At 38.0% G+C, this 12,889-nt stretch overlaps 1 protein-coding gene across 44 annotated transcripts in view; it reads left to right on the top strand.

Moving 5' to 3' along the window:
- LOC122801915 (ABI family member 3 binding protein) overlaps positions 1-12,889 on the top strand; it is a 3,486,228-nt gene that overhangs the window by 2,803,357 nt on the left and 669,982 nt on the right. For all 44 annotated transcript variants that reach the window (XM_044071601.1, XM_044071602.1, XM_044071604.1 and 41 more), the window contains one exon: positions 2,295-2,403. In XM_044071601.1, the coding sequence (XP_043927536.1) occupies positions 2,295-2,403 (109 nt within the window). The remainder of the gene's footprint in view (positions 1-2,294; positions 2,404-12,889) is intronic.

Here is a 12,889-nt window from a genome sequence, read left to right on the forward strand (position 1 = left end):
CTTTGGGAGAATAACATTTAAAACAAATATAACAGCATGGTTAGTTAAACAAGGTCAGGCATACATAAAAGTAGATAAAGAATCAAAGACTGACATAAACATTTCAATAAACAGCTCAATCTCTATTACATGCTGTACATTACCTCAAAATATAACAGTGCTGACAAAGAAAGACATCATGCAAAAAAATGTCACAGTGTGTAGACAATAACACAAAAATAAGAATAAACTCAGCAGGGGAAAAAAGGGTATGATTTCTACCAATACTGTTTATTTGTATAAACAACGCAGTAATACAAAAAAAGGACCATGGGTTAAAATACTTACCATTTTGAGTAACAGGCCAATACTTCATAGAGATCAAATGGTAAAAATATCATCCACTTGTACTATGATAGGATAACAATACCAAAAAAACAATATTGCACTTCAATATTACATTTCCAAGTTTTAAAGATACCAAATGCAGATTTAAAAGAGCTTGGTATAAAAACTAGTAAAACAAGATATCTCGCAGATTGTACATTTACAAGCACAACAGAAGTAAATCATTACAAGTATCTTTGATAGACAGATTACAGTTTAGCTCTAATGTATCTAAATTTTTAAATTGAACAAAATGTTGTGTAAATGGACAATATTGCCTTCAAATTTTGAAATGTTTGTTAAAGTGGCACCACAGTTTGTATGTGTGGTTTCAAATAACCCAGTGTTAATAGTAAAAGACAAAAAAAGAAGCTGACACTGTCCATAATTTGTGAGACATATTCACAAGATGATCATCATCTGGGACCAAATTGCTAAATTAGTTAATACATCCTGTGTTAATAGTTTTAGGGGGTCATAACAATAAATGCTGCAGGTTACAAAGAGTTGCAATAACTCAACAAGTTATTATTGTAAATATGAGCAAATTGGTAAATGCTGTCAATAGCAATGGTGATGAAACAAATGAAGTTTCTTTAACTGAAGTTTAGTCCGTTCCTCAAACAAATAAAAAAAAAAAAACGGGGAACTGAAAGGATTTTAATATACACTGTCTTTTCAAACTGTTGCTAGCATGATTATTAGCTTGAATAAAAAGCTGCAAGAATGATATGAAATATAAAGGGTTAATTTAGAAATAGTATAAAATGCGAAGAAATAGTAAGTGTGCTGGCAAGCATATATAGCTTAGTTAGATTTTGGCATCCATGTAAAGGATTATGTTATTGAAAAACAAAGTCTGTAAAAATAACTGCAGAGATGGCAGCTGGAAGGACATCAGTGAAGTAAAAAGATGTAACATCAAGTTTCAGATAGTGCTGGAACACCATGTTTCAGATAATGCAAGACTGAGTGTCCATGGATCATCAAACTACAAAGAACCAAGGACAAGGGAACAAAGGAAAACTGTTATACAAAGAAAGAACTGTTATACATCAGACTCTGAGAAAAAATATCAGACTTTTTAGTATAAATATGAGTGTAACAGTAAACAAGCTTTGAGAATTTGCCATAGAGAGCTGACAGCATCTGTGTTGCATGCTTGTAGATCCAAAAGGAAAATGTAATAGAAAGTGTATTAAATGAAGTGCTGTCTCAGTGTATTTATTGTACTTAGTACAATACAGTAATAAGACTAGTTGATCACAATAAGTAGTTAAATATATTTGGTATGCTTGCATGTAAAGGCAAGTAACAGCAAGAAACCAACAAGAAGACGTCATATAATTTTTCAACATTCTCTAACCATGATGCCCTCTTAAAATCCTATTAAGACACTGGATTAGCACTTATGGTGGATAATCATCTAACCAAATAAAGTGGCGGAAAACCATATTGCTCCCAAGTCAGTTTTCTTAACATACATACAGTATGCTTGAAAATATTACAAAATTACCATAATTTCAGAATTGGCATGAAGGTTCTTGGATAAAGGAGCCCATTCAGTTACTGCACTTATTTTCACAAGTATCCAACTTAGGAAAATCCAAGATGCAACACATAAAAATTGTAATATTCATTCATTTTTAATATGGAATTCATTGAAGTATCATAATAAAATTATTCAAGTATACTATAGAACAGCTTATGGTAACAATAAAGTCCTGCTGCATTCATTGTTTGAGGCATTTGTTTTTGAGTGGCATAAATTCAGTCTTCAGTAGACCATGTTATTTAATTCTTTTTGCTCTTATTGAATTGCTTTGCAGGTTTGAACTCTTGTAATTATATGTAATTGATGTTTTATTGCAAATGCTTGTAATTCCTAAAACATCTAATATTTAATCTGGTTGTATTTTCTTCTTCAGAATATATAGTAAAATCAATGGTGAATGGAACAGCTCCAGGAAAAGGAATATCTATTCAAGTTACAAATCAGACACATTCGGCTGTGGAAAATCTTATGCCAAACACAAGGTAATAAAAGCTTGACTTTCTATCACAAACCTCTTTTACATTATCAGTTAAATGAAAAAAATCAGAACTCAACCTGTAATATAAAAATGTTTTTTTTTTTTTTTTTTGTTGGCTTGAGACACCCAGCCCTCCATGCTGTTTTATAGTTCTGGGTCACTAATGGAATTTGCCACCCCCCAAAAAAAAATTACCCCCAGAAAGAGATAAGGCAATTAATTTGACATGTACTCGTTTTGTTTTTTTCAAGGAACAGCAGCTGTTAGGCCAAGATTACAGTTTTACTGATTTATTGTATTTTGTGACAGTAAATCTAAATACTTATTTGACTCCATATATAATAAAATATCAGTCAATACAATATCAGAGCAAGAACAGATATGTCAGCACATGAAGCACGTTGCAGTTGTAGCCAAAATAAATAAATACCACAACTTCAGCTGCAAAGAGGGAAGGGTCCAACAATTAAAATTAGTCTCCAAAAATGATATATGCATGTTATTCCTCTAACCAGACCATCTGACCAAAGAAGCAGCCTCAGTGGGAAAACAGCTTTTTATTAATGATTTTTTGTTGAACACAGTACAAACTATATAAAGCATGAATCAGCCAGTGTTTTATCTGTTACTATATAAAATAAAACAAAGACTGTAGACATCTGGGATCTCAGGAGTCTCTAGTAAGATCACTGAAGTTACGAGTGGTCATATTAGGATTAATGGATTCACAGGAGATAGAGCAGGTTTAGTGAAGTCAGAACAACAGCAATGGGATTAGCAAAGCAAAAGGGTGAGGTGGGACAATTCTAGAAGTCATGCTATGCTACTTTGTAAATGACTGTTACCTGACATCAGTCATTTTGTTTTTAAGTTTGTTTTCTTGACAACAAAACATATACTGCTACTTGTTTTCTGATTTGATGAAATATTATTAAATAAAGCATTATCTGCACTAATGTTTGTAATCAGACACTTTTTACAGCTAAGAATTAGGTATATGATCATCTGTAGTGATTGATGCCGGCAGTTATTTAGAATCTCAGTAACTTCATGGATCACTTGTGCCTAAGACAGGGTCAACACAAACATTATGGTCAGTTGTCCTCCTTGAAAAGAATGAGTGCTCAGTATTTATTGTCTTTTTTAATACAGACTGCAGTAATTCTGCTTACCATCGCCATCCCCTTCATCATTTATTTTCCAGGGCTTGCTACCATAACCAAATATCAGTGGTGTGTACAGTAGCATTATTTAGATTCAAAAAAGAATATCAGCCAGAATATACTTTCCTCCTGTTGCTTCCTTAAACCATATGAAGTGCTTTAAATCCAGCAGAACTTGGCACTTTCTGAGTACCAGCTTGTGCACTGAGGAAGAAAATCATTGTTAAGTTGATGTGGTCATTTATCTCATATACATGCAAGGCAGATACTCCAGATTCATATTACCAAATATAATCACTTCCATGAGGCACCAATGGTTGGTCTTATCTCAGGAACATTTTGCTTACTTTCCTTTTAAGAGTGTTATATTTGTCTTTATACCACTGCAAGGATGACAGAAACTATATAATGAAGTGCAGAGCACAGAAGTTTTATTTTCTACCACTTCTGCAGAAGTGAATTATGAATACATTCATTTAAAAAAAAGCCATTTGTTGATTTTACTGCTGTGTATAATTGCATCTCTTGGGAATCTATATGCATACAAAATATTACATTTCTGCCAAACTGTAATACGGATGCAGGAAAATTTAAAAAAAAAAAGAATGTAAGTTAAACTCCAGCAAGAGACTGTAAAACTGAAAGCATACTTAAAGGACATGCAGAAAATGTTAGACTCATATTTTATTTCAATTTTATTTACTGGGGCATACTCTGGTCCATTACATTATGCAGAAGAAATGTTAAAGGCCAGGAATTAGGAAAGTTTTGCATAAACGTGAGAAAGGAGTTAGATTTCTTCTACTAAGCCTTGTAACTAGGGAGAACAGGCCTATGAAATTCTAACAGTAGGTGTTGCAGGTTAAAATGGTGATTAGAGTAGAAAACTGTGAGAATGAGTTAATGTGTACATAAAATTTAACATTTTGCTAAAGGCAATCTTAGTAGAAGTGGTCTACCTTTTGAAGTGAAGTCTAACAGAAGAAACACGTGTTTAAAATAAGAAGATTCTATAATAAAATCATGTACAATATGCCCAGTGTCTTGATGTTTTTGAATTGCATAAGCACTCTTATTCAAGCTGTGAAACTCATTTGCAGATGTACTTTGCACAATTTTTCTGCATTGGTCCCCAATTCATTTTTAGCTGAACACAGACAATAAAGTGAAATAGTGCCATGCTCTTCCCATCTTTTATCTTGATTTGTCCTGCATGGATCCATTTTCTGTGACTGTCTTTTTCTTCTGTCATCAATTTATTCAGTAGTTTGGCCTACTGTGCCTTGCAATAGTCAGATGATGCATGTTTAACAAGAATTAACTGGTGACCAATGCTCCCTGTCCATCCAAACCAATATGCTGTATTATGAATGGAAGGCAATGATCACTTAGGTCAGTGTTAGTAGTAGTAGCCAAAATGCCCATAAATGAGTGAATTTGATTTATGGTAGGTAAAAACTCTTAGGACTACATCAATTCTGCATGTATTTTGACACACATGCTGTCTGCCATTAGGAAAACAATAGCTTTGAAGAAAAACAGAATGTTCAGAGCATATCATTCCTGCTGTGAGATTTACAAAGACAACAAACTGAATTCAGTATGCTGAACGTAATGCAGCAAAGTATGGTGAATGATCAGCACCAACTCTAGCAGGGTAGGTTTGGAGCTGAGGTCTTCAGAACCATTCCTCCCTCTTGGAGCCTAAGCATTAGAGAGTTCCACTCTGACACCAGCCTAGAATCCTAGCCATCCAGTTCCCTAGGTTGAGCCTCTTTCGGTGGCTTTGTCTCCTAAGGCTCAGCTCCCAGGACCCTGTACTGAGCTTGGCTTTTGAGAGTATTTTTTCTCATTCCAGAGAGAAGACTACCCTCATCAAGTTTGAATCCATCCCTCCCCCAAAGGATCTCCCAGGGTCTGGAATCTACTCTTTGGATCATTGTCAAACAAATGGGTACTCTTCTTGTTCCATCGGGACAGCCAGTAACCAAAAATCTTGCACCTATTTCTATGAAAGAGACCACTTCAGCTTCTGAATCCTCCATGAAACATCCCACTGAGGAGGTGTACTGGAAACATACATGCAAAAGGAGGCACCTGGATTTCTCTTAGGAGTCTGTCACCACTTATACTGACTATAATAAAGAAGTTTCCCCAGATCCCCCTTGAGGACATTTTGTTCAGAGAAAACCTTGAACTAGTAAAACAGAAAGGGGATAGTCCTCCCAGCTGTTTTCTCTAGAACAGTCAATTTTTAGTGAGGCTTTTTGGTTCTGGCCCATCTATGTCTTGGGTAGTCCTGCCCGCAGATGAGATGATAGACCTTATCTCTAAACAGGCATGGAAGGAGCCAGACACAGCTGAACCCATCCCTAAGAAAATAGATAAGTTCCATTTCGCTCCAAAAGAACAACTCCATTGGAGCAAGAGCCCAGCCATGGTTTCTATGGTAGTGGTGGCAGCAAACAAATAGGAACTAACTGAAGAAAGCTCCTCTATCCAGCCACTGAACAGGGAGCCTCATGCAGTGGACAAATTTTGGAAGTGAGTCTGCACCTTATCTACCTTCTTGGTGAGGGCATTGAATTATTTGTCACATAGCTAACTTTACCCCCCTCTCACCCCCTAAAGGGCCCATCTCTATACCGGAAGAATGCAAAGTTCCTGTAATCACGGCTGCACAGGTAAAAAACACACTCTCCAAAGCCAAGAACACAGCATTCATGGGACCTGACAACATCCCAGGCTGCATTCTACATGAACTACAGAGCGAACTGGCACCCCACCTAAGTACCATGTTCAATCATAGCCTCACCTCAGGCTTTGTGCTCACTGAATGGCACACAGTGACGGTTATCCCACTCCACAAAGGGGGAGCCAACACGGACCCCGGGAACTACCACCCCATTAGCCTGACAAGCCTGGTCTGCAAGGCCATGGAACGTATCATCATGGAACTTATAAACAAAGACATTGGTAATCTCCAAACTCTGGACCCCACCCAGTTCGGGTTTGTAAAAGGCAGATCATGTCTCCTAAACCTGCTAGACCTCTTTGAAGCAGTCACCAAAGCCGTAGACGAGGGTAAGGTGATTCACACAGCCTATCTAGATCTTGCCAAGGCTTTCAACACCATTCCCCACTCTGGAATTATAGATAAACTCACTAAACTAGGTATAAATCCCTATGTCACAAGATGGGCTGCCAACTGGCTCACTGACAGAGCCCACACTGTGAAAGTAGCAGACTCCAAATCCAACTTCAGACCAGTGACAAGTGGAGTACCACAGGGTTCAGTCCTGGGTCCTCTCTTGTTTGATATCTACTTCTCTGAAGTACAGGCTAACAGAGACGATCTTTGGCTAATGAAGTTCGCAGATGACTGCAAACTAGGAGCCATAATTGAAACTCCTAATGATGTGGACATCCTACAAAAGGGCCTCACTGAGACAGTTGAGTGGTGTCAAAGCCATGGCCTCAAGCTCAATGCCAAAAAGTGCACTGTCATCCCTTTTGGTAAAAACTCTGTACCCATGAACTACCACATAGGCGGTATTAAACTTAACACCGAAAGTATAATAAGAGACCTTGGGACACAGGTGAACAGTAGTCTCTTCTTTGATAATCACATTGCCACACTACTCAGGAAATCCTTCTATGCGGCACACCTCATCACAAAAGATTTCTCATCCAGGAAAAAAAAGGTCATTGTTCCCCTCTACTCATCACTCATTAGACCCATTATAGAGTACAACGCCCCTTTTGGTATGTACCTCACAAGACATCTACAACAACTGGAAAGACCACAGAAATACCTCACAAAGAGGATTACCGGCCTCAAACAGATGCCCTATGCAGACCGTTTCAAAAATCTTCAGCTTTACTCCGTCGCATATTGCCTACTCAGAGGTGATCTCTGCCTAACATACAAAGCTATGTCAAACCCAGAGCTGTTGGACATGCTCCGCTTAAAGAAATCCCAATCCCTCCGAGCCACACGCTCTAGGGACCTAAACCTTGTCACCACAATAAACAGAACATGCCGGAGGGATAGATTCCTGTCCCAGAGACTTCCCATACTCTGGAACAAACTACCTATCTATATCAAACAAAGGTCCTCATTAGCACTCTTCAAGAAAAGTCTTGATGATTGGATGGAAAATAGGAAATTCACCCCAGGGATCACTTCTGTGGCTCTGCTCGACAGTGGCACAGGAAAATAATTTTCTTGGGTGGCAAAAGCCAGGGTACCTTTTTGGCTAGGCTTATATAGGCCCTAGGGCCAATAGCCTAGTACCTACATATGAATCTATGAACCTATATATGTTTTCAGAGAGATTTGACCAAGACAATCTCCAAATCTCTCCCAGGGACCTTGCCTGTGGATCAGAGAAAATCCATTGATGTGCAGCTAGCTACCCTCTAGTCCTTGTCTAATATCATTCTGCACCTATCTCCAGTTCCACTTAGGATGCATTTAGAGCAGATGACACAGGCATATCCACCATGAGACATGCTTGAATAAAGTTCTTTGACTTTGCAGAACATTTTAAGATGTCTTTTGTGAATGCCCTTGTGATGGATCAACACTCTTTGGTTCTAAACTGAAAGACACTATCTAGAAATGAAAAAGAAATTCCTTTCTGTCATAGGTATCAAATTTTCCCGTCCTCAAAGACCTTTTCCAGGAATCAAAAGGATGTAAAAAAAAAAGTGTTTCTGCAAATCCCAGAGATTTTCACCTATCATTCTGTCATTTCTGGAGGCAGACCCCCCCCAGCACACACACACACACACACACACACACACACACACACACACACACACACACACACACACACACACACCAGAGGGGGAACTCTTACAATGGACATTGCCCTAGGGGCAGAGGTGGTCCACAAAATCAAGGTTTCAGAAGTCCCTTATCTGAAGCCTTTTCCATGATCCTGAACAGTTGCCCAGCTATTGCACTCTAGAAGAAGTTGGGGGTACTTATCTCTGCATGCAGCAACCTTGACCTCCATCACATAAGATGAATGGATGCAGAAAATCATAATCAGATTTCACTTCATAAGTGAAGCAGCTGCTTCAGAAATGAAGAAGCCTCTAAATAATTGAGTCATCCAAGAGGTCCCACTGGACCAAAGAAAATCTGGAATTTATGAACACAAGAACGGCAAGCAGAAAAAAGTCTAAGTTCTGTTTAATACAAAAGAATGAAGCGCTTTTGGTTTGCTTCCAAAGCAAACTTCTTCAGATTACAAATGCACCATACAACACAATGCATTTAAATACCAACAGGTGATACTTTTTACCTATCACCACAAACCTCCTCACCTTAGAAACTTTTAAAGAAACACTCACACATTAAAACTGCTACTCACTACTATAAAGTTGCAATATGTGAAGCAGTGCACATCAAACAGTATAAACTTACATGAACCCTAAACCTATCTAAAAAATCTTATCATTTTCAAATTAGAATAAAAAATACATTCTACAGTTATATTTAAAATTGCTCAATACTTAAAAAGTATCATTCTTATGAATGAGACATACCTAAAGAACTATAAAACATTTTCATCTTTGCAAGCTTTTCAATTTCAAAATACAGCTGACAGAACAAGCTTCATTTATACCAGGATAATTATAAGCGTTCAATCTAATTTGCCACAGCAATTCTAATTCTTCTAACTGTAAGGGTACAGAACCACCCCTAATGTCTATAGCTACCTGGTCTATAGCCATGAATTTAAATTTGTGGTCTTTGTGCAACTGTATGTGTTTAGCTAGTGCGTTGTCAGTTTTGCCTTTAGATATTGCGTACTGATGTTCGTAGACCCTATCACGGAGTCTCCGTTCGATTTTTCCAATATAGAATGCAGTACAGCATTGGCATCTAGCTAAATACACCATGTTCCTAGAATTACAGTTGAACCATTTTTTTAATTTAAATTGAAGACCATTTATACAGAAATTATTGGTGACTTCAATGTGTTTACAAAAGTTACAAGCTTCACATTTGCCCATACCTGTTGTTTTGGGAATGGTTCTATGTTGTTGTTCTAGCAAGTTCTTTAAATTTTCCCCCCTTCTAAACACCACATTAGGACTGTCACCCAACTTTCTAAATAGTACTGGATTAATTCTAAATAGTTCCCAGTTTTTCTGTATAATCCTCAAAACAACTTGGCTGTCCACCGTAAACATAGTGGTAAAGCTTAGATGGAAGTCTGGTTTATTTTTTGACACCTCACTGTTGATACTATCCATAGCTGGTAAATTACTCACATTGTCACTTTGCATTTGAGTGTTGACTGACTGTTTGAAACTGAGTATAGGGTTGTAGATCTTATTAGATCTCTTGATTTTTACTTCTTCTATTAGTGAATCTATTAACGTTTCAGGGTACTTACGCCCCAGAAACATACTTTTCAAAAAATAGCATTCTTCTAGAAAATCATTCTCTTTGCTCACTATTCGTGGTCCTTACCAATTGGCCTTTGACCACCAACTGCTTCTGGTTGTGGGGATGACAAATAGAGAAATGAAGGAAGGCATTAGAGTATGTACTCTTCCTGTGAATCTTAGCCTCAAAGCATTTTTGTACTCTGTTCTTTGAGAACCATATTTCCAGATATGCTATTTCTTCAGTGTCAAACCTTGATGTGAATTGTAAAAACTGAGTGGACTTATTAAAGTAGTCCAGTAGTTTATTACTAGCAACCATGTCACCTTTAAATAAACTAAAGATGTCATCCAAATAACGTGTATAGTATACAATGCAATTATTTATGTTTTCTAACTTAAACACAAATTCTGTCTCCCAGTATGCCATGACTAAGTTTGCCCATGGCTACTCCTACTTTTTGCAAATAGTACACGTTGTCGAATAGGAAGAAATTATTAGACAGAATGATATCAGGTAGTTGACTAAGGATATTACTACTTCTGATGCACCATTTTTCCTCAACATAAACCCTACCCACTCCATTCCTGTTAGGTGTGGAATGCAAGTGTACAGATCTTTTATATCAACTGTAAGGAAATTACAGTCCTCATTGAATTGCAAACTGTCGATTTTACTCAGAAAAGGCCAAGAGTCTTTACACACTTGGTTTTCAGCTGTTAAATATTTCTTAAGTAAACAATCAACAAATTTTGCACATGGATAAGTAGGTGAACTACGTCCGTCCACTAGAAGTCTCATTGGTGGGTCTGTCAAGTTTTTATGAATTTTAGGTATCCCGAAAAAATAGGGGATCCTAGGGTACAGTAATAACATGTAATTATATATTTTCTGTTCTATCCTGCCTTCTCCAAATAAGTCATTAATACAGTTTTTAATTTGTTGATAAGCTCTATTCACTTCTGAATGTGAGCTTACTTCATAGGCAGGTGTATCTAATAATAACTTCATCCTAGCCGTGTAGTCCCAGTTATCAAGGACTACCAAGCCCCGACCCTTGTCAGGTTTCCACACTTGTATGTCCTGTGATTTAATGAATTCCAAATATTCACGTTCCTGTTTACTGATGTTATGTACATAACCACCCTTACATTTATTTTTAGTATTGTGTCTAATATCTAGTTCACATGTGTGTTCAAACACTTTGAGAATCGTGTCTAAAGGTGGGTTAAATGTACTAGGGATATGGAAGTTGTCAAGCACAGGAGCATTTATTACATCACCCATCATCAGATTAAAACTCAATTTCCTGGTAAAGGTTTTAACATCCAGGATAGTTTTTATCAAGTCTAAATGTTGGGAGGGAACAAAAGTATGTCCTTTTGCAAGTAATTCAACAATGTCCGGATGAATCCCTACAGAGGAATAATTAAACACTTTAAAGTCTCCTGCTTTGTTGGTTATTATCACTGGACCGTCTTTACTCATAGAGAGCATCCTCCCTATCTCTTCCACTTGTTGAATTTGTGGTTGTTCTTGTTCATATTCTGAACTGTGGTGGTGGTGCTGTGGTAGCGTTGTCGCCTAACAGTAAGACGTTGTCCTGTTGGATTCTCAGTTAAAGCATCTTCTGTGTGGAGATGTACGTGAATGGGCGTACCTTTGTTGAAGGTTGTGAGTCAGGGCTGGCAACTCGGCACGTAAAAATCTACTTTCAATCATTAGCAGACCAGAGTTTCACTGTGGCGACCCCTAACCGGGAAAAGCCGAAAGACACAGCAACTTGTTCATATTCTGATATGGGTTCCTCTGTTTCAGTTTGGCTCCTGTATTGTTGCCCAACCGAAAATTTTGGTTGTCTTGGTTATGGTGGGTAACATTATTCTGTCCTCGAGAAGTTTTCTGTAATCTTTCACTCCTACGGACCCCCCCTGTACCTTAATTATTGTCCAATGGGGCTCCAGGCCTCCCACGATTATTTATGGGGTCACCCACTTCTGGATGATTTAGGTCTTCAAAATTGGTGACATTAATCTCATTATGTCTAACTGCATTGGGTTGTTCAGTCAAATGGTTACCTTGCTGCCAGACTTGGGCCTTCGAAGGTGTAGGATAAGCTGTACCTTGGTCATATGCTGTACAGTCACGTTGAAGTTTTTTAAGTTTGTTGGTCCTCAATTTGATCATATATTCGTCTATACTTGTAAAGATATGACTGTACTCAAATTTGTACCATACAAATTCTAAGTCTGTTTTAATATTGGCATCCAAGTCTGTGACCGTTTAGTAAGACTTTCAAGCCATTTACTGTAGTGTTTGACCATAAGTTCCATTATTTCAAAACCTTGTTTATCAAACAAGTCTAATAAATCTCTCGGAAAGTTTGACTCAGATTCTAAACCTGTAGGATACTGGTGGCAGCGCAAGCCTTTATGTACCACCTTCTGGGAGAGACAATCATTTCTTTAGTTTAACAAGATGTGTGTCAAAATTTTTGAGTTTAGTAACCAAATTTTGAGTTGAAACATTATCCCCTCCACCCAGCCCCCCTCATCGCTCACCTGAGCTGCTCCAGACAGTGGAAAACCATCTGCGATCCAAGTTGTTAAAAAGGGTAGACCAATAAGCCCCGAGGCAGTGTCTGGCTCACTACGTACAATATTACCAGGTAGAGCTCGCGGCTGTTGGAGCTCCAAACCCGGGTCCCTTCCGGGGCCTGAATGAACCTGTTGTTGGTTCTGCTCGTCAGGTGTATCTCTTATAACATGCGGCCTTTGGAAACCGCCGCTTTGAGCCAAATTAGTTCCAACAATGTTGCTGGTGGAAAGCAGTTGTGATAGTTGAACATTGTTCTTGGCGTTCATCGCTGGCACATTCTCCTGTGTGTCATTACTTACAGGAGATGAAGAATGCTGCTG

Source organism: Protopterus annectens, chromosome 5.part0 (assembly GCF_019279795.1).
Source record: "Protopterus annectens isolate FY-2018-M chromosome 5.part0, PAN1.0, whole genome shotgun sequence".
In the NCBI taxonomy this organism is placed as follows: domain Eukaryota; kingdom Metazoa; phylum Chordata; order Ceratodontiformes; family Protopteridae; genus Protopterus; species Protopterus annectens.